This window comes from Leptinotarsa decemlineata, unplaced genomic scaffold (assembly GCF_025532065.1).
Source record: "Leptinotarsa decemlineata unplaced genomic scaffold, Ldec_3_MD MMD2_tig00000251_RagTag_RagTag, whole genome shotgun sequence".
NCBI classification, from domain to species: domain Eukaryota; kingdom Metazoa; phylum Arthropoda; class Insecta; order Coleoptera; family Chrysomelidae; genus Leptinotarsa; species Leptinotarsa decemlineata.
This window is the reverse complement of record NW_027412547.1, coordinates 954,457-976,848: the sequence shown is the minus strand read 5'-3', so window position 1 is coordinate 976,848 and position 22,392 is coordinate 954,457. Positions and strand designations below refer to the sequence as shown.

At 33.5% G+C, this 22,392-nt stretch overlaps 1 protein-coding gene across 1 annotated transcript in view; it reads right to left on the bottom strand.

Annotated features, from left to right (window-relative positions):
* LOC111509632 (uncharacterized) overlaps nucleotides 1–22,392 on the bottom strand; it is a 77,757-nt gene that overhangs the window by 38,490 nt on the left and 16,875 nt on the right. Inside the window, 7 exon segments of the mRNA XM_074173394.1 lie at nucleotides 405–641; nucleotides 2,002–2,267; nucleotides 7,701–8,072; nucleotides 11,578–11,653; nucleotides 11,866–12,077; nucleotides 14,202–14,588; nucleotides 17,621–17,901. Coding sequence (XP_074029495.1) covers nucleotides 405–641; nucleotides 2,002–2,267; nucleotides 7,701–8,072; nucleotides 11,578–11,653; nucleotides 11,866–12,077; nucleotides 14,202–14,588; nucleotides 17,621–17,901 — 1,831 coding nt within the window.

Here is a 22,392-nt window from a genome sequence, read left to right as displayed (position 1 = left end):
CAAGTGAAGTATTGTTGGATTTAGAATATCATTCTCCATCGAAATAAGTAAAAATATATAGGATATCCCATTTAAAAATCGAAAGTTAAGGTCATTTCCGGTCAAACCGGAAGTACGATAAAGAAAGTATGTCAAAAAATGTAAATTGAACTATGATATACAACCATAAATTTCGTTTTTCTATCTTCAATAATAAAAAAATTATAGGGACGAGCCACCTTTAGAGAATCACCCGGTATGTAGCCCGCGAAATTTGAACATTCAACTTTTTTTTTTTTTCTGAACGGACATCATATACTGTCAGGGGAGTGAGTTTTAAATTAAATAAGACAAGGATTTGAAACAGTTTCATTTAAAAAAAGTCTTAGAAGAATTTAACATTTGAATCAGATGAGATTTCTTACCTAATTTCCCAACTGAATATGGATCTGATGGGTATTTTATCAATCTGATCAGGGGTATAGACATTCTCTCCTGCTGGTACGGAAACCACGGGTTCGCTCGTCGGGTTATCTTTTGTTTCCGGTATGCTGATCAATTTTGGTTTAACAATGTACTCGTCCGTATCCAAGTTGGTCTTATTGGGGTTTAAGGCCGTCAAAGTAGTCTGGTTGATGTTGTGTCGACTTTTCATATGATTTCTGTGGAAGTGATCCAATCATTATTATTCATTTATTTCAACGGACAAGTCAATTTGCATTTAATCTTACAGATATGCTCGCAGAATTAAAAACTAAAAATTTATCAACCAAACTATTCCAAACTGGAACGGTTATGATTCTGAAATACAACGAATTGTCTCATTTTGACCATGATTGATTCTACGAAACTGAATTTTGAAAGTATCACTATTTCATTTCCGTCTAGGATTTGTACACAGTGTATATTTTGAGGATTTTATTCTCAAATATGAAATGGAAACCATACATACTATTTATTTTAAGACTTAGAATGTAAGAATAACAATTAATACAATTTTAAGTGATTTGAGAATAAATTCAAAATCCCACTGAGGTTACAAACCTGTGTGTAGTTAAAAAATTTAAAAAATATTAAGAAATATATAATAAAATACGAAATACATATATCGGAACGAATAATAATATTAAGTAAATACAATAATAAAATGATATGACATAAAATATAAAATGTAATAGATAAAAATAAGTCCTTAAGTTACATATAATATGAAAGTTGGGAATATAAAAGTAACCTTTGTTTTTTTTTTTTTATTAAAAGCTAATAAGCGAAGTAAGGTAGAGGTACTATACGGAATTCAATCAATATATTCTCGTATTTTTCTTCTTTCTTTACTTGATATATGTTTTTTCAACAGTATTTTGAATTTTTTCAAAGAAGTTTCAGATTTTAAGTTCTCAGGTAGGTCATTATATATTTTAGGTGCTATATGATGAAAACATTTCTGTCCAACTGTTTTATTCATTTTGGGAATGACATATCTATTTCTCTGTCTAGTATTATATGAATGGGCAGGTAATATCAGATTTTTTTTATTTAAATGTTGTTTTATACAAACCTGAATATAAAAAAGTTGCCTAACATCCATTATTAATATACATTCAACACTCACGATTTTAGCAGACTCAAGTATTTACAAAATGAAGTTTTCATTATATGGTACTTAAAAGACGTTCTTGAATCAAATATAATTCCAAAATCAATTACTGATCGTCGAAAAAGTCATTTCCTAACGTTTATCTGGATTCAAGTATAATGAGTTGATGCCACATCATTTAGAAAAGTTATCAAAATCATACTGCAGTTCCACAGTATCTGAAATGTTATGATCATCTTCAAATCATCTGCAAATATGCAAAATAAATCAAACTGTGGGCTCATGTGAGCTCCCTGAGGCACTCCTGAAGATACTTCAATCCGTCTAAGACACCAAGTCGCCATATTTACTAGACTGAACTCTTTTGCACAGAAACTTGTCTATCTATGATAATCACATTGTAAAAACAAAATACGTTTACTTACTTGGCAAGATTGGGTGTCGGAAACTTGGTTTCGCACAGGGAACAAGCGAATCTGAGAATTCCGTGAACTTGGACATGTTCTACGAAAACGTGGGGATTTTTCATACATTTTCCACAGTGAACGCATTTGTAGGGCTTCGAGGAATTGTCTTTTCTTCTGCAAGCTTGAGACCTCGAGGCGTGCTTCTTGAAATCGTTGGAATTCGACGAGGAAAAGTCACAAAAAGCGCAGCGATATAGTTGATAGCCCATTAGACCCGTTTTCTTCTTGAAAAATATTCAAATATGAAGAAATGTATTTCCACAAATGTGCGAGAAACTCAAATAAGGAAAGTAGGTTTATGCTAGAACGGAACTAAGAAGTATCAGATTGTGAAAGGTCTGTATCTAGGCTCTGGCCTTATTTACAACTTCTATAAATTATCTTTTCTATATTCCTGTCACCTGAGTTATTAACATTCATTTCGTGATCCAGTGGAAGTCAATTTAGAGGCTGGCAACATGTGGCAACATACTGTTTTAAATTCGATTCAGTCGACAGAAAATCTGTTCAAAACATTTACCTCCAAAAATAAAATTAGATGGTATGAGTTACATTTATTATTTATAAACAAGAAATGAGATACGACCCAGAATCGAAATATAATGTAGCAAGAAATGTAGAATGATTTCAGTATTCACCCTGTAAGCAAATTGGGATTATATTTCAAAAGAACATGAACAACAGGTGATATGAATTCATCATATGACTTACGAATCGCTTTAATGATATACTAGCGAGCAGCCCCAGCTTCGCACGAGTTCAATGCTGATAAAATAGAATAGAATAGAATAAAGTTTATTCATCAGTAAAGTTCACATGTACAACATAAAAAAAGTGTAAATACATGAAACTTATTGGACTAGTCACAAAGAGAGCTTAAAAGTAATTAAAATTTACAAGATTATACATATAGATTTTTGATAAGTAAAATATTAAAATATACAATGAACATCAACAATTTAAAAATTCTTGAAGAGAGTAGAACACCTTGTTTTTTAAAAATTCATTCAACCAACATTTTAGTTCATTCCTACTCATCAAACTTAACTCAGGATGAATAGCCATGAGTTTGTTATAACATTTAATACCTTGATATACATGGGAGTCTTGACCAACTCCTAATCGTGAGTATGGCTGGTATAATCTTTCACTGTTTCTTGTACAGTAATTATGTATATCTTTTTTTTTTCCTCAAATAACTTTCATCTTTTTTAACGTATAATATGATCTGCAGCACATAAAGTGAGGGGACTGTGAGAATTCCTAGTTGATTGAACCATTTTCTACATGATGTTTTGGAGTGCACTCCTGCCATACATCTGATAATTCTTTTTTGCGTAACAAAAACTCTATTCATATGTACAGAGTTACCCCAAAACATTATTCCATAACTTATTGTCGATTGCACTATTCCAAAATAAGCCAGTTTAACGGTTTCCAGAGATATTGTACCTTTCAATTGCCTGACGATGAAGCAACTTGTGCTTTATTTATTTGTTAGATCATTAATATGAGGATCCCATGTCATTTTTTGATCTACTTTGATACCTAGAAATTTGATGTAATTCACCTGTTCTATTGTTTGATGATTAACTCTTATTAGAGGACTGAAATCATAATTTATATTTTTTGTTGTAAACACCATAAAAAATGTCTTGGACAAATTCACTAGCAATCCGTTGAACACACACCACTCATGAAAATCATTAGCACAAATATTTGCCTTGATTACAGTACCCTGTAATTTATTCTCAGAAATCAGAATATTAGTATCATCAGCATACATAATGATTTTTTTTGGCTCAGAGCATGAATAAACCATATCATTTATAAAAATTGTGAAGAGAACTGGCCCCAATATAGACCCCTGAGGGACACCAATGTTCACAATATTTTCTTTAGATTTTTTACCGTTTATAACCACTATTTGTTGTCTGTCATGGAGATATGAAGCAATCCAATTACTTGTAACTCCTCGTATGCCAATTCGGTGTAATTTTTCCAAGAGTAGTTGGTGATCAACTGTATCAAACGCTCTACTTAGGTCAAAATAAAGAGCAATGGGATTTTGTTTATTATTAAGGCAGCTATAGACGGTAGTATTGAGATCACATATGGCGGTATTTGTTGATTTGTTCCTTCTAAATCCATTCTGACAATCAAATAATAAGTTATGTTGATTCAAAAATTTATTGAGACGTTCATTATATGCCATATCAAAAATGTTGGCTAGTTGGCTCTGTAAGCAGACTTTCGGTAATTATCTACTATTTCTCTAGATCCTTTGTTTTTGAAATACTAAATATATATCATATGAACGTGCGATTGCTACTAATCATAAGGTGATATATGGCGAAGCGGGGCCTTTGACGCGTTATTTATAGGCACTACAATTCAAATCTGTAATATCTTCAGATATGAATATATATATATATATATATATATATATATATATATATATATATATATATATATATATATATATATATATATATATATACAGCGTGACCACAGTCGATGGTAGGTTAGACGTTTCTGGAAAACGCAAAGCATGATTTTTCTGAAAATTTCACCTCTCACATTTCCTTACCTACTCTATCGATCTAAAATATTTTCAGCATTGCGGCGTTGCCACTTCCATCAAAAAGTCCTAGCAACTTTATTTTTTAAAATGGAACACCCCGTATATTAATACATTTTTGGAATCGCTCTGGTATTTTAATACTTTTTTGTTAATAATGTCCTATACGGTCCTATATGGTCGGTCGGTAGCCAAGCGGTTCGGCGTGAGTGCTTTGTTCACTCACACGAATTGACTGCCGTGTTGGTTGGTGGTTCAAGCCCTAGTCTGAACGATCGATCTTCACTTGCTATGGTCCAACCCGTGTTAGGAATCACACGTTAAAAGGTAAGACCTCGTTAATCCTTAGCTCGCACAAGTTTCGACTTCTGAGGGTTGTCGTTCGTAGGGGTGCGACAGCTGGTTAACGGAAACACAGATTTTAAACAGATATTAGAGAGAGATCTCTATCTGTTTTCGAGATAAAAAATAAATTGTGCTAAATATGGTCCAAAACATAGCCTTAATTGAAATTAAGTACATCAGTACTCTCGATTCATGAAAAGTTGATATTTTGATGATAGTTTGGACAAACTCGAAATATTCAAATAACACCAAGAAATCGACTCCATATCATACAGGGCGTGCTAAGATTACTATTATTTCCATTGTGCATAAAAGTAGTCAAAAGTTCATTTTTTCAAATGAAACCCCCTGTATATTACTCGGTAAATTGAAAGATGGTGAAAAATGCTTCAAGATGATATATCATGTCCCTATACCTAAATCATCAAGTTTTCTCAATAAAGTCGCTTCTTCTAGAAACATTATTTTTTTTTTAGAATTTGAATTTAGGTAGCAGTGGAATTATCAAGCTTATAGCAGTTCGGTTACTTTTATAAGTAATTTACAAAGAGTTATCGACGGTGTTTCGAATCATCTTCCAAAATGAATGCAAATATCGATTATTCAAACGAAGTTCTTATGAAATTATTTATTATAGACATCAACAAAGTGATCAAATCATTGTCAGAACGTGTAAAAAATTCAACCAAATGTATCCTGAATTAACACCAATGAACGAGAGGAAGTTTGTAAGGTTACAAAATAATTTCCTTAACTATGGCTCAAAGTTTCCAGGGAACAACTGTACCAAAAATCAGTCATTTCTAGGTAAAAAGTAAGATTTTGTGGGCTAAAACATGTGAAAGTACAGACAATAACAGAATAGGATGATTCAAAATAACAAAATTGTAAACAAAATATCACATTTACCCAATAAATGCTGAACATGTTGTCCATTACATTCTAAACAATTTAAAATGTTTTTTTGTACGCGACTTGTGGTTGCTTTTTCAATTTCCTGGGGATCCAGATCTTCAATACTCCGCACTATTCGCCGTCGCAATTCTTCTTTGGTAGACACTGGAGTACTGTATACCTTTTATTTTAAAACACTCCATAGAAAAAGTCAAGTGGCGTGAGATCGGGTGATCTCGGTGGCCAATCCCACGGCTCTAAACGCCTAAACCAACGATCGTCGAAGAGTTCGTCAAGTTTCCTGGAAACTTCCTGGGTGGAATGAGCTGGCGCTCCGTCCAGTTGAAACCACGAATTCCTATATTCCTCTAAAGACAAATTTTCAAGAAAATCGGTTACAGTCGTCCTTAATATTTGGAGATATCTCTCTGCATTCAGTGTGTCTTCATAAATGAAAAAAACTAATTTTATTGTTCTTCAGAATACAGAAAACATTCAGGTCAAATTTTTCTTGAAAACCCATTTATTTTGTAACATGAGGATTATGATCAGCCCAAAAATGTTTATTCCTTCTATTGAAAATACCATCCCTTGTAAATTTTAATTCGTCGCTCCAAATTATTTTTGACAACAATTCCCGATCTTCCTGTGTATGAATCAAAAGGGATTCACAAAAATGCATTCTATGTTCGAAGTCTTCTGCTTTTAGAGCTTGAACTTTGGTAAATTTATACGGATGCATTCCGTGATTTTTCAAAGTTCGTTGTACTGAAGCATGTGATACACCTAAATCTTTTTCAGCACTGCGAATGAAAGCTTCTGGATATCCATAAAAATATGCCAAAACGTTAACAGTATTGTCCTCATTTGAACTAACAGGTTTTGGTAATGTTGAAGGCGCTTTTAACATGGAGCCATGACGCTCGTTTTTCAATAATCCCCACTCACAAAATAAAATGTCACTTTCAACACTTGTAGGTAAAATGTGAATAACTATTTTTCCACAAAAACGGCTTTATTAAGAAAACTTGACGATTTAGGTATAGGGACATGTATATCATCTTGAAGCATTTTTCGCCATCTTTCAATTTATCGAGTAATATACAGGGGGTTTCATTTGAAAAAATGAACTTTCGACTACTTTTATGCACAATGGAAATAATAGTAATTTTAGCACGCCCTGTATGATATGGAGTCGATTTCTTGGTGTTATTTGAATATTTCGAGTTTGTCCAAACTATCATCAAAATATCGACTTTTCATGAATCGAGAGTACTGATGTACTTAATTTCAATTAAGGCTATGTTTTGGACCATATTTAGCACAATTTATTTTTTAACTCGAAAATAGATAGAGATAGGTATAGAACATTATTAACAAAAAAGTATTAAAATACCAGAGCGATTCCAAAAATGTATTACCTAATATACGGGGTGTTCCATTTAAAAAAATAAAGTTGCTAGGACTTTTTGATGGAAGCGGCAATATGCCGCAATGCTGAAAATATTTTAGATCGATAGAATAGGTAAGGAAATGGGAGAGGTGAAATTTTCAGAAAAATCATGCTTTGCGTTTTCCAGAAACGTCTAACCTACCATCGACCGTGAGTCACGCTCTATATTGTTATCAGTTTTGTTGAAACTATGCGTTTTAATTACTTCTGTGGAAAGCATGAAAAAAAACCTCAAAGCTCTGTATTTCAAAGATGACTCTTGTAATACATCAAGCGTGCTACATTTTTGGAAAGGTGATTTTAAGCTCTATACATACAGGGTGTCCTTCAAAACACTGTACATATTTCTAAATTTCAATACATTCATCTATCTGTTATACGTACTTCGATACCCACTTCCGATTCCTTATTCACCTTCTCTGACCTCAGCAGAGAGTCGCTCTCTTCGTCTGAACTGAAGATATCGTTTTGAGACGTGCCCGCCTCTCCTAGATCCAAGGGATCGACGTCTGCTTTAGAAACTTCCTCCTGATTGTTATCTTCGCCCAGGGTAATGTGCTCCAGAGGCGCTACGTTTGAGTGCGTGGGGGTGGAGTTCGATTCTCCAGAGAGAACAGTTGATATCGACTTGTCGGTAACGGGAGTTGTAGGGATCGCAGGTGAAGGCAGTGGTGAGGATGCAGGAGTCGAACTGAAGGGAATCGTAGATGGGGTCGAAAGTAATGGTAGCTGAAGCGGTGAAGGCGTGGTAGGGTCCTAGAAAATAAAAAAATCATGTGCTACAGTAGTCAAAACCAGGTATCATATCGTGACATTATGCATATTGAAAACAATTAATATACAGTGCATTTATTTAATGTCCCCCCCCCTTTAATTGTCAATACGACAATGAATATTATTGTTCAGTTAAAATATTCTCATTTAGTTTTCGGTTTCACTAGTAGAAAGGTACCACGTCAACAATCTATCAATATTGGGAAACCATATTGTAGGACCTCTATTTGTTGATCAAAATTCAACTGAAGAACTGTGTTTGAGTATGTAGGAAACTACTGTTAACCTTGTCATCACTGAAATCATCGAAGCGAATCCTAATGAATTCGATATGGATATTGTTTTCCAACAAGATGGAGCACCACCACATTCCTCCAGACAAGTAGGAAACTATTTGGACACTACTTTTCCCGGTCGTTGGATTGGCCGTCGAGGTCCTACAAAATGGACAGCCCGCTCGCCAGATTTGACACCTTTGGACTTTTTTATGTGGCTATTAGAAGCAAAAGGTGTACGAAACTGAACCTGCTTCAATATTGGATATACGGCAGAGAAAAATACATATTTGTAGACATATTGACGTTACTGTGTTCGTCATGAAATATCGGATAGGCTGTTCATATGTCAAGAAGTTTAAGTCAACCATTTCGAGCATCTTCTAAAAGTTCCGCCATTTTGTAGTAGGTGTAGATATATTGTTCGGTTATGAAGCATTTGTCGGGAGCTTCGAAAGGATGTGTCACTAACCCCCTTTTCCATTCAACTTTTTTTCCCAGATGATGCCCAGTCGCCATTTCGAAAGCTTCATCTGTCAATTTCACTTCGAAATAAAGTATTTATCCATTAATTTCATTATTCCAAATTTCAATTTTTTGGGTCGCCCGATCAAAAAATAAAAAGGGGGGGGACATTAAAGAAATGCACTGTATAGGTTTCTTGATAAATGATAAATTGTCATGTATAAAGTACAGAGAAAAAGTGTAGAAGCATTTGATTCCACTAATGGATGCTTCAGAAGAATCGGAACTACATATAAAACAATCCACCACCAAATTATCCTGTTCAATTTAATTAATGTACTGCCGACTTTAGGCCAGTGTACCAAAAAAAAAAACATATAGTTTATAGAATTCAGAACAAAGCAACAAAAACAATTCCATTGTAAATTAAAGTGGTGTCATCAGCCAACATTTGTAATTTACCAAATAAATTTACTTTATCCAAAGAATTGAAATATATAGTGTGTCCCATTTTTAATGGAAACCCCCCTAAAATTTGAAGTTTTAAACCGATTTTAATAATTTTTTTTTGAAATATCAAGTACTGAAAGGTCTACCTTGGGACAAAATTTGAAATGTTTATTGAAGTTTCAGGGCATACTACGATATTTTTTCTTAGTCGAAAATCGGGATTTTTTTATTGAAAAAATCACTACGCCACTGGATTCACAGTGCCTCTAAACAGGTGTGACCAAAATTTCATGAAAAAATATTCATTATTAACAAAGTTATGACAACTCAAAAATTCGAAAACTCACACAGCTAACAGTCACAAAAAACACCCTATATCAACAGATAAAGCCATGAGAATATTTTTTTTATGATTTCAACAATAAATTGCCGCCAGATGAAAAAAAAAAACAAATAGCGTAAATATTTTTAATGAAAATAACGGAATTACATTCAAGTTTTCACGCAAATTAACTAAAACCAAGACCTAATTTTTCAATTTGAATGTTAGTTGCCATGGAAATGATATTACAGTTCGACACTTGTGAAAGATTCAAGTGTACTATTGTTAACAATATTCACCTTACAGTTCTTCGAATTATTTTGTGTCATGGCTGCAAGATTGAGCGTAAGAGAGAAAATTGAAATTGTACGCCTTTCGGGAGATGACGTTAGAAGTGCTAGAGAGGTTTGTAGAGTATTTAACGAGAGACATCCAGATCGTCCTCGTATTAGCTGCGGTACGGTAACTAAAATAAATAAAATATTCAATGAAACTGGTGCAGTATCAAAAATTATGTTGAAAAGTAATCCTGTACAAAGACGAAACAGGAATGACAGGAATGATCAAAACATTTTAGATTATTTCGGAAATAATCCTAATGCCAGTATAAGGAATGCCACTTTAGATTTGAATATTCCACAAGAAACTATTCGGAGATGTCTCAAGGCGAAGAATATTAAACCTTCCAAGCCAAAATTTTTACACACACTTCAAGAAGGCGACGAAGCAAGACGTTTATGGGCCCAAGGGGAATATTTAAACAATAAAAATTTCCTAAAAAATATTTTATATACCGACGAAGCCACTTTCACTACAAATGGAGTAGTGTCATCACAGAATTGTCGCTATTGGGCAGCGGATTATCCTGCAATAATATAATAAATTGTAAAAGCCAGTATTCCCAAAAAATCAACGTCTGGTGTGGGATATTGAACGAACGAATTATCGGTCCTTTCTTTTTTGAGGAAAACATTAATGCGCAGAGGTTTCTAGAATTTTGAAACACATAGTTTTGGGATGCTATTCACGAGCTGCCAATCAATGAACGATCAAATTTAATTGTCCAGTTAGATGGGTGTTCAGTTCATTATGCCAGAGCTGTGAGGCAATGGCTTAACGAACATTTTTCAAACCGATGGATAGGCCGTGGTAGTCCGTTTATAGAGTGGATACCCATATCTCCAGACCTCACAGTTTTGGACTTTTTTCTCTGGGGACTTCTCACACAAAAAGTTTACAAAAACCGTTTAAGAGATAGAAATGAACGTTGTGCAAGAAATCGACAGGTATGTGCAGATATTAGCCCTCAAGAACTAAGGAACGTAATCAGAAACATTTGTAAGCGCTACGACACATGTATCGAAATACGTGGTGGATTAGTAGAGGCTACTAGAATATGAGTTAGAATCAATTGTTGCACTGAATCGAAACATTTCAATAATTAGTTATTAGTTACGCCTATTAAAATGTTTTGCTTCATTGTTAGTTGAATTGTGTGAATGTAATTCCGTTATTTTCATTAAAAATATGTACGCTATTTGATTTTTTTTTTCATCTGGCGGCACTTTATTGTTGAAATCATTAAAAAAATGATATATTGTGACTGTTAGCTGTGTGAGTTTTCGAATTTTTGAGTTGTCATAACTTTGTTAATAATGAATAGTTTTTCATGAAATTTTGGTCACACCTATTTAGAGGCACTCTGAATCCAGTGACGTAGTGATTTTTTCAATAAATATCGTAGTATGCCCTGAAACTTTAATAAACATTTCAAATTTTGTCCCAAGGTAGACCTTTTAGTACTTGACATTTAAAAAAAAATTATTAAAATCGATTTACAACTTCAAATTTTAGGAGGTGTTTCCATTAAAAATGGGTCACACTGTATAAGAAACAAAACAGGTCGAAATACTGATCCTTGCGGTATCCCATATATTATTTTTTTAACTTACGATTTAGCCAATATATTACTTACAAATGTTGTAAATCCAAATAATTTATTCACTAGGTTTATATAAACTGTACCAGCATCTTCCACCACAGTTGCATACCTAGATTTAGAAGTAAAACTCAATTCATTGAAGGAAATAAAATACTTTGTTGTGAAAGTGACAAAAGTAAATCAGATGAGCCTATTAGAACAAACTATATACGAACTTCCTAATGACGGACTCCTGAAAGACAACTTCATAGAAAAATTGAATGAGGGGGAAATAATATTAAATGAAGCATTAAAACTACAAACAGAAATGAGTAACATAACTGAACAGCACAATAAATAAAACAACACAAGACATGAAATCTGAAATTACTTATCTTCAACAAAAAATAACGAATGGAATGAAAAAATACAGCCATTATCAGTACACAAACAAAACCTGTTAATAAAAAAAGGCAGTCAATTCGACGAACTCCAGTGGCGTAGAGGAAAAAGGACCTGAAACGGTAAAGAACATCACAACTGACCAGGGCACACAAGTAATTTTATCTGTATCAACAGATGAAGAACACAAGAACATCAAAGGCAAGAGGCAAATGGTCAAGAAATTCAACGGAAATGCTAGAAACGGGGTAACTTTAATATCAGGATCAAGGGAAAAATCTCATTGACTCATAAACAAGATGGGTCATTACTGAATCAATCTTTCATCAAAACTAGCAGTGACGAAAACGGTCTGCTTGAAACTGCTCTTAATGAATCAACGAAGATGTCAACATCCGATATGCTTCTCTTTTGGCCAGATACATACAGGGATGCGCAAAAGTCCGGAATAAAATTAATATCTTTCTAACCAGTATTTTAGTAAAAAAAAACGCTGAAACACGTCAGTTGATTTCACGTTGTGCGCATTTTTTGGCAATAAAATTAAATATTTTTTTCCACCACTTAGCTGCAACCTTCCCCAACTTTTTTTTTTCACACATGTCGTGTATGGGCTCATTGAAAAGCTCGTAAAAAATGGAATCTGACCATACCCTTTATTTTTTTTACTCATGCGGTTATCACCAAATGAGAAAAAACCCTTTTGAAACCAAAAAAGTTAGAAATACCTACTTAGTGCTATCTACCGGTGAATTAACGTTGCAAAAAACAAATAAGTGGTGATGATGTACATTGCTCAACAATTGATAAGGACCACCAGTACCTACTTTCAAAAAGTTTACAAATTTTAAGAACAGACAAACCGGGCTAGACACCACAACAAATTTTATTGATTTATGTGTAAAACTGATAACGTAATGTAGCATCAACATTCTGTGGATTTTATTTTTTCACCAAAACCTTACCACATAAAATTAGTTCCATTCCAAGCAATTGTTGACCAGTGTACCTCAAAAAGAGAAAAAGGTTGTTGCATTTGTTGCAAGAACATGGTACAATGAAGGACTTGCCCAGAAGTGGCCGGCCACATGTTTTAGACGAAGATCAAAAATTGGACATTGCCTTATCTCTGCAGGAAGATCCACATTTGTCAACGGTTTCATTAGCCCAAAACAATCCTGCATCTAGACGTACGATTGGGAGGTTTTTGAAAACAGAAAAATACCACCCATATAAGGTATGTCTTGTCCAAGAGCTCTTGGAAGATGACTATGACAGGCGTTTGCAATTTTGTGAGGAAATAATGAGGCGATGTGACGAGAATAATGGGTTTCCACTCAACATACTCTTTTCGGACGAAGCTACTTTTTATTTACATGGAGTAGTTAACATGCACAACTATCGATTCTGGAGTCAGGAAAACCCACACTGGATATGCGAAGCTCGTACGCAGCGTCCTCAGAAAGTAAATGTATCGGCAGGCATCATCAACCACAGATTATTAGGGCCATACTTTTTTTAGGGAAACCTTACAGCTGCATGCTACTTAGACTGTTTATGCTTTGAATTAGTCCCTGCTTTAGCTGTTATGTTTCCCAATGAAGCAGATCCAAGTATCCCCACTGAAACACTTTGGTTCCAACAGGACGGCGCTCCCCCACATTTTGGTATTAATGTCAGAGAATATCTCGATGACATATTTGCAGGACGCTGGATTGGACGACGTGGTACAATTGAATGGCCGCCAAGATCCCCAGACTTAACGCCATTAGATTATTTTTATTGGGGATATATGAAAGACAAGGTTTACCAAAATAGGCCGGCTAATATTGAAGGTCTAAAAAGCAGAATTAGAGTGGAATCACATAACATACCGGCTGAGGCCATTCGGAATTCCGTAGTCGGGTTTTACCATCGCCTAGGAGCCTGCCAAGTAGAGGGTGGAGGCCAATTTCAGCATCTGTTACGTTAATTCACCCGTAGATAGCACTAAGTTAGGTATTTGTAACTTTTCAAAAGAGTTTTTTCTCATTTCGTTGTAACCACAAAAAAAAGGGTATGGTCAGAATCCATTTTTTACGAGCTTTTCAATGAGGCTATACACGACATAGGTTTGCATTTGAAAAAAAAAAGTCGGGGAGGGTTGCAGCTAAGGGTTGAAAAAAAAATCATTTTATTGCCAAAAAATCAACTGACGTGTTTCAGCGTTTTTTTCGTGAAATACTGGTTAAAAAGACTTCATCTGGACACACACTACAAAAACATCAAACACTCACCTCATGCGCCTTGCTGACAGTCGCTACAGGGCTGGTCATGTTAACTTGCGAACTCTTCATCAAACTATTCGGGTTACTGGTCACGAGGATCAAACTGTTGACCCCCGTCGTGATCGGAGCAGTGGAAGCGACAAGGGAATATGTTGCGACAGAATTCTTCGACGTTGGCAGAACAATAGCCTTCTGGATAGATGGTGGAGCCACCGTATTCATGACCTGCATGCTGACGGTATTGCTGAACTGAGCGGGGGGCTGCTTCACTACGAGTTTGCCGACAGGTGAGGAGGGTTTCTCTGATTTATCTTCGGACGTGATGTTCTTGGGCATGCTGACGACCTTGCGCAACCTGCGGAATGCCTCCGCACTGTAGCCGAGCGTTATTTTATCCTAGAAATGTAGAAACAGAGTTTGTCGTATAATATATTTTATTATTTATTTATTTATTTTATTTATTTATTTACGGACTTGCTATTATACAATGAACATATACATAGTGTGATTGAAAAAAATATCAATTGATTATTAATAATAATTTGGTATTTTCTGGTATTTTCCCAGAATTTTGGAAACAAAGCTTTCTTAAACCTATACATAAATCAGGGGCAAAAGATGATATTAACAATTACAGAGCTGTTTGCACCCTATCAAAAATACCCAAACTTTTTGACTTTTTAGTAAACAGGCATATGACTTAGCAATGCAAAAGTCTAATATCTCTACAGCAACATGAATTTGTTGCTAATAAATCAACTGTGACGAACCTACTTGTTCATGAAATTTACATATTAGGTGCTTTGGAGAAAAGATTACAGGTCGACTCTATCTATACAGATTTTTCTAAAGCATTTGACAGGGTGAACCAAGATTTGCTTATCGCCAAACTGTCTTCGTTAGGTTCTTATGGACCAATCTTGCAATGGATCCACAGTTTCTTATCTGGTAGAAGCCATATAGTAAAAATAGGAGGCTGCGTATCATCCACAATTCCTGGTCCTTCGGGTGTTCCTCAGGGTTCCCACTGTGGACCTTTGCTATTCAACCGATTCATTAATGATCTAGCTACAATTATAAAACATAGTGAGGTACTGATTTTCGCTGATGACGTAAAAATATTCAAATTAATTTCTTCTACAAATGATGTCTCACTCTTGCAAGAAGATTTGTCACAATTTTATGTATGGTGTGTTATGAATCAAATGAATTTGAATATATCCAAATGTTTCTGCCAAACATTTTCTAGAATTATTCACCCTGTTCTACATGACTACAGTATCAATAATATACCAATTGATAGGAAATCAGTGATAAAGGACTTAGGAATTATGTTCGATCGTGAATTGAACTTCAAATCTCATATTGAGTATACTATAGCTAAATCACTCAAGATGTTGGGCTTCATCAAAAGATCATGTAAGGAATTCAGTTTGAACATTCCCAAGTTATTATATTGTTCATTAGTTAGATCATTATTGGAGTACGCTTCAATAATTTGGTGCCCATATTATGAAATACACATAAACACATAAACCAAATTGAAGCTGTACAAAACACTTTCCTGAGGATCTGTGCATACAAGTTAGGTCTAAGAAGGGGAGAATATGCATACAACAACATTATAGATGAATCTATTATCTTTGAAGAATAGAAGAATTATTTTAGATGTATGTTTTTTAAGCAAAATACTCAGAAATAGAAATATGTATCAACAGGTTGATATCTTTAGCAGCTCCACAAATACCATCAAAATTGACCTGAGTCGCATTATTTCCTGAAACATTTCCTTTGAATATTCTATCATTCATCATCACATTGCTTTCTTTTTATACTATATATCATATTATTATTATTGTGCTATGTATTTATTATCTTTAGTTCAGTTTAAGATTTTACAAACTTTTTTTTTCTTTTTTCTCCATGACAAAATTATACTGTTATTTAAATCTATCTGTAACAGTAACAGTTCTGTATCATAAAAGCTATCTACAACCCTGTAAAGTTTGAAATCATCTGCAAACATTGAATAGCTGTGGAGTATGACATTCGACACAACATTTACAAAAAGAATGAAGAGTATTGGGCCTATATGCGATCCTTGAGGGACGCCAGACGTTACAGGAATTTGTGATGATATGGAACCAGCATATTTAACATACTGAATTATATTATCCAAATAACTATTTATCCATTTTGACATGTTACCATTGATGCCTAATGCTAGGAGCTCAGCCATGAGAAGATTATGATTTACCCTGTCAAAGGCTTTAGAGAAATTAGTATGAATAGAGTCAATTTGGTGTTTTTTCTGTAGGTTATTCAAAAGAAAATGTTGATAAAGCAACAAATTTGTAGTAGTGGATCTACCAGATATAAAGCCATGTTGGTATTCATTTATTATGTTTTTTTGTATCAAACAATCCAGCAACTTGGGAATTTCAGATTGCTTGCTCACTGGACGGTAGTTTTTAATATTTTCTCTATCACCAGATTTGTGGATTGGAGTTAGAAAACGTTGCTTCCAGAATTCAGGGAAGATTCCCATAGATACAGAAAGATTAAATAATGTTTGTAAGGGTTTCGCTAGAGTGAATATGCAGGGTTATCCCTATTACATAATATACATAGAGGGAAGTAATAATACAAATACAGTTAATTGACATATAAACTAGAGATAATTACTACATGGGCTGAAAAGTCTCGGGCCTAAGACATAGATGGCGCTATATTGCATTCACCAATTTACCGATAGTACCAACCTTCAAATGAAAGCTGTTGAAATTTCATGATATTCCACTCATGAGTTTGTGAGTTATTGTGCTAAGACTGACACTACTTTTGTTATTTGCAAAATCTAGTATCAAAAACAATTTGTTTTTTAATTTTACACTGCTTCTTGATGGGCAAAAATACTGTTCAAGCAAAGCAATGGATTGAAAAGTGTTATAAGGACTTCGCAACATCAAAAACAACAATAAAACTTGTCTGAAAAAAAGGTTGGGTTACAGGATCAATTTTCCTTTAAAAAAACTTTTTTTTGTCAACGTTTCGAATTTGATTAAATTATTCTTCAGGGTTCGAAAAGTAGTTTCTTCTTGTTAATATTACTATTTTAAAAACCATTAGACATATTAGATACATATTTTTTAATAGTAATCACAACACGAAGAAACTATTTTTCGAGCCCTGAAGACAAATTTAATTCAATCAATCGTTATTATTATTATTAATGAATAATAGTAGATTGAAATTATGGAGCATTCAAAATATTGCAGGTAGTTTCAAAGCTATTGGTATACAAAGTTGCCAACTATAAGATGTGGAGTTCCACAGGGATCCATTGTAGGTCTAATTTTGTTTTTGTCGTACATGAACGATTTCACAGTTCAATTTCACACAATTAACACTAATAAACAGATTTTTACCGGCATAGGAGTCACCATCCTGACTAATATCTCCGGTGCGACGTTCTGGTGCACTTTGGAAAAATGATGGAACATCAACTTGATGTCGCTGCAGCTCGTCTTACAATAACCGCACTGATATAGAGACACCTGATGCGCCATGGACCAGTGTTGGGTCATCTTGCTAGCCATCACCCTGCTTCGACACGTCTGGTAACCGCACGTTACGAAAGTGCTTGTACTGTGGGAATCCATCAGGTGTTTTCTGAATTCATTTTCGAACAGGAATTCCATGAGGCAGACTGAAAGACAAAGAAGTAAAAAGTAATTCAGTTTAAGTTGCTCCATTGTTAGGAATCACACGTTAAAAGGTAAGACCTCGTTAGTCCTTAGCTCGCACAAATGTTTCAACTTCTGAGAGTTATCGTTCGTATGGGGGCGACAACTGATTAACGGAAAAACAGATTTAAAACAGATGGTTCCAGATGAAAAACGTTTGATTGACTATCACTCATATTTTTTACATTTGAATGACAAATTTTCGAATTCCTCAAAGGTCAATATAAAATTGTATAGGAACGGTATTTTCTTTGTTGAGATATTCTGTTTTCAGAGACATAATGAATTGTCATTTTTAAACTTAATGATAAAACCAGCAAAGATCAAAGTAAATTATGTTATAGTACAATTCCATAATAGTTGGCACAGATTAAGACAGATTAAGGCAAAAACGTCAGTCATTTCTGAGAATTTATATAGTACTTGGTATTTTTGAATGATAGACTATTTGCAAGCAAAGGTGCAGGTATGTATATATGTATAAACTTGGATTTTGAATGTCGTTTAAACTTCATAGAAATTTCAATCAGTTTTAGAAGAAACATAAAAACCAATAGAAATCAGTAGGAGATTCCAGAGTTTGATGAACCATAATTTGAAATAGCGTTCAAGCAAAACACCAAAATAAATACGGCCTAAACAGGTGTACTTGCCAAAATGTCATTTCGGTATAACTCTGAAAATAGTTTATAAAGAGTTAGCTGAAAACCTCGACCTCATTCTGTCAAGTGTATTACCACACTTTTCTTATAGAAACTTGACAAACCTCAGCAAGCTAGGACGAAATTAGTGTTATTGCTATTCATAACAAATTATATTTATTATACACATTATAGTTTTTTGAAATTTGGCTCAATCAGTTCCAATCTTCTTCTTCGTGAATAATCATCTTAAGGCGTATGAAAACGTCTAAAGAAACTATTCTATAAAAATTCTATAATTCTACAAAAATCATATATTGTTCCATGGGGAATGTTCCTCCTAACGAAAATCAAGTAGTGTTCATAAAAGAGCTCTAAAATAACGCATTTTAAATTCATCACTTCAACCTTTTTCTTTAAAAAATTATTAGAATATTTAAAAAAGAGGAATAAAATAATGCATTCGACATTTAAAGGAATTCGTTTCTATTTCACCATTTGGCAACATCTGTTATAGCTAATAAAGGACAATGAATCTGTTACCTGTATGAGACAAACAAAGATGACATATTTCAGAGGCGTGCTGTTCTGTTTACTTATGTTCCGAGTTCCGAGACATTCTGTTACATATGATATTTTGTGCACCTAACCTATCTTCCTCTATATAAATAAATAACAAAACAACTGTTGTTTATGTGGCTTGTGAACGTGGTATTGAACTATAATTTATATTTTGCCTTGATTGTTGATTTATAAAGATAATTTTCGTTTTCTTAAAGTAGAATATCTAGGTACGTAGAAATTATTTCAACTTGATATAAGCGCTGTTGCCAATATGTGAATCAGAAACAAATCCCTTTAAAAATTAAAACACAACATTTGAAACATCAATTTGAATACTTTTCGAAGTTAATTTGAAAAACTCATGAATCAAACTCAACTTTATTTTGTTCAAACTTGCATTTGCTGTAATAACCCAAATTGAGGAACATTCCCCATTCCATAATTTGGTACCCTTCATATCATGTGGATATTGATATGCTTGAAAGTGTTCAAAATAAGTTTTTAAGGTACTCTGCATATAAACTGGCATATCATATTGGTGAGTTTGACTATAAAATTGTATTGGATAACTTGAATACTCTGGCTCATAGAAGATTACAATCGGATCTTTCACTAATTCATAAAATAATCAATGGTAGCCTCAATTTCCAGGAACTTGTCGAACTTATATAACTTTAAATGCGAATCCAAGGAGAACAAGAAATTCGGAAATCTTCAAAGTACCCTTTTGTCGCACCAACTATGGCCGGAGTGATGGAATGTAGATTCAGAATTTTTCAATAAAGACTGAAAAGATTGTTACTCATTAACTTATTTTAACGATTTTTTAAATTTTATTTAATATATTTTTTTCTTAAACCTAGCTTAGATTACTGTTAAATATACATGTGTGAACTTGTTAATTACTTTTAAAAAATTAGGCATTGCCGTGAATAAATAAATATACTGAACAACTGAAAGAATATTGTTTTAATTGAAAGAGGTATATATTTAAATATTAAATTAACTTCTCCTAGGAGAAGTTTATTCAATTATTCTCTCCATCTGCATGATCTACACATCTTTATGAAGAATTTATTCTGAAATTCATTACTTTCTTCATTTCTCTGGAAGATTCCCACATTTTTTTATGAAGATGGACAAGCACAAAGCCAAAACTATTCTTTTCCAAAAATTAATCTTTCTCAAAATAGACCTCTTTCATTTTCATGGGAAAAATCTACAACAAAAAACCTGATTTTCTATAGAAATGCCGTGGTATTCTTTGGTTATAATCTACAAACGTTTCGACTGCAACTGCGGCAGTCATCTTCAGTGGTGTGGTGGAAATGCTTTTTTTGATATTTCGTTTCCACCACGCCACTGAAGTAGTAGCTATAATAGAAGGTTTAGTTTCACTGAGAATTATGAAAAATAATTTTTCATTTCTAACCTCATTTCATCTCCCGTACCTTAAATAAACTGTATTCAATTTTTTTTCATAATGGGCACCACTATTTCATTTCCTTCATTAACATGTATTTGTTATTAAATTTTTCTTCTTCAGAAATTATTTGCATTTGTCCATTGCCAAATTTCTTTTATGAACATTGTCTTCTAATTTCAATTTGTAAAGTTTCTTGTAATTATATCAATAATTCAAATTATATGTGACATTTCACATGAATTGTTATCCATATCCAAAATTTTTAATTTCATTGCAATTTGATTATAAAAGCGTTTATGGAAAAATTTCACAGTACATTTTATAATGATTGAGTATATCAAATATTCACCAAATTGATACAAGAATTAAATATTATTTTCACTGGACTATTAATTAAATATTGAAGGTTCCAAAGTGACATTTCCATAAAATGTCAATTTCATGAGGGTATTCATGGTGGTCTATCGAGTTGTATTAGAAATGGTATAATTTTGTAGTGAAAAAAAGGGTCAATTCTTCCAGAACAAATCAAGAGTAATTTAAAGTTTTCTATCTTCTCTTTATATAATAAGCAAGGTATTGGTTAGTTTTGATTGTTTTAACCTGAATCAACATCAGAGAGATATTTTATTATGTGGTGATTGTTACTTTGATAAAACATTGTTTGAGAATTCAACCAAGATGGACACAAGAATTCATAATAGTTCGAATAAAACTTTGGAGTCGATTTCAGTTTCTCAAAAGAATGGTAAGTACTGTTTTTCTAATAACAATATTTCAAATGAAGTGGGAGTCTGATATTCAAAAGGCAGATTGTGATAAAAGAAAAAACTCTCAATACCATTCAAAAATATCATTTCAAAAAGTAGCCCTTCATACAAAAAAAAAACTTGAGACCAATGGTAGGTCTCTACTACTAGCTAAATTGAATATATATGGAATAGAAGGCACAGTGTAAATTGGTTATATAATTATTTGACCAACAGAAAACAACGGGTTAGAGTGAAAGACATATTCTCTTGTGAAATTGCCAATGATGTTGGAGTTCCTCAGGGTAGTGTTTTGGGTCCCCTTCTATTCATACTATATTTAAATGACATGCCATTGTTTGTTGATTGTGAATTTATGAACTTTTTTGCTGATGATACTCTATTGGCATGTAGCGATGTGAAAAGTAATGATAATCACCTCCAAATTTATATACAGCCAAATGGACTCAAAAATTATTAACCTCAGCATTGATGATGAAAGAATTGAATTGGTGAATTCAAGTAAATATCTGGGATTCCTGATGGATAACACTCTATCATTTGATGAACATTTTGAGTATACTCATAAAAAAAACTCAAAAAATTATTCTTTTTCTCTAGAATTGCTAGTAATCTTTCAACCGAGTCAAGTATCACAGTTTACAAGTCAATTGTTCAGCCACACTTCGACTATTGTTCCTCTATCCTATATCTATTCAATCAGAATAAATTGCCTCAACTCCAAAAACTTCACAATCGTGGTATGAGGATCATTTTGAAGTGCCATAGAGACACCCCTATTACTACTATGTTTAATGTTTTAAATTCCCAAAAAACAATGATTTTTGTATACAAAATATTGAACAATTTAGGACCATCTTATTTCGAACGGTACATTGTCTTTCATCATGATATTCACCACCACTTCACTCGAAATAATAATTTATATATGAACAGAACAAAAACACCATGAATTCTTTGTTTTTCAAGGGTTTTGATCGGTTCAACAAATTACCAAATGCAATTAAAAATAGTCCATCTCTGAACAGGTTCAAAAACGAACTGAAGAAAGTT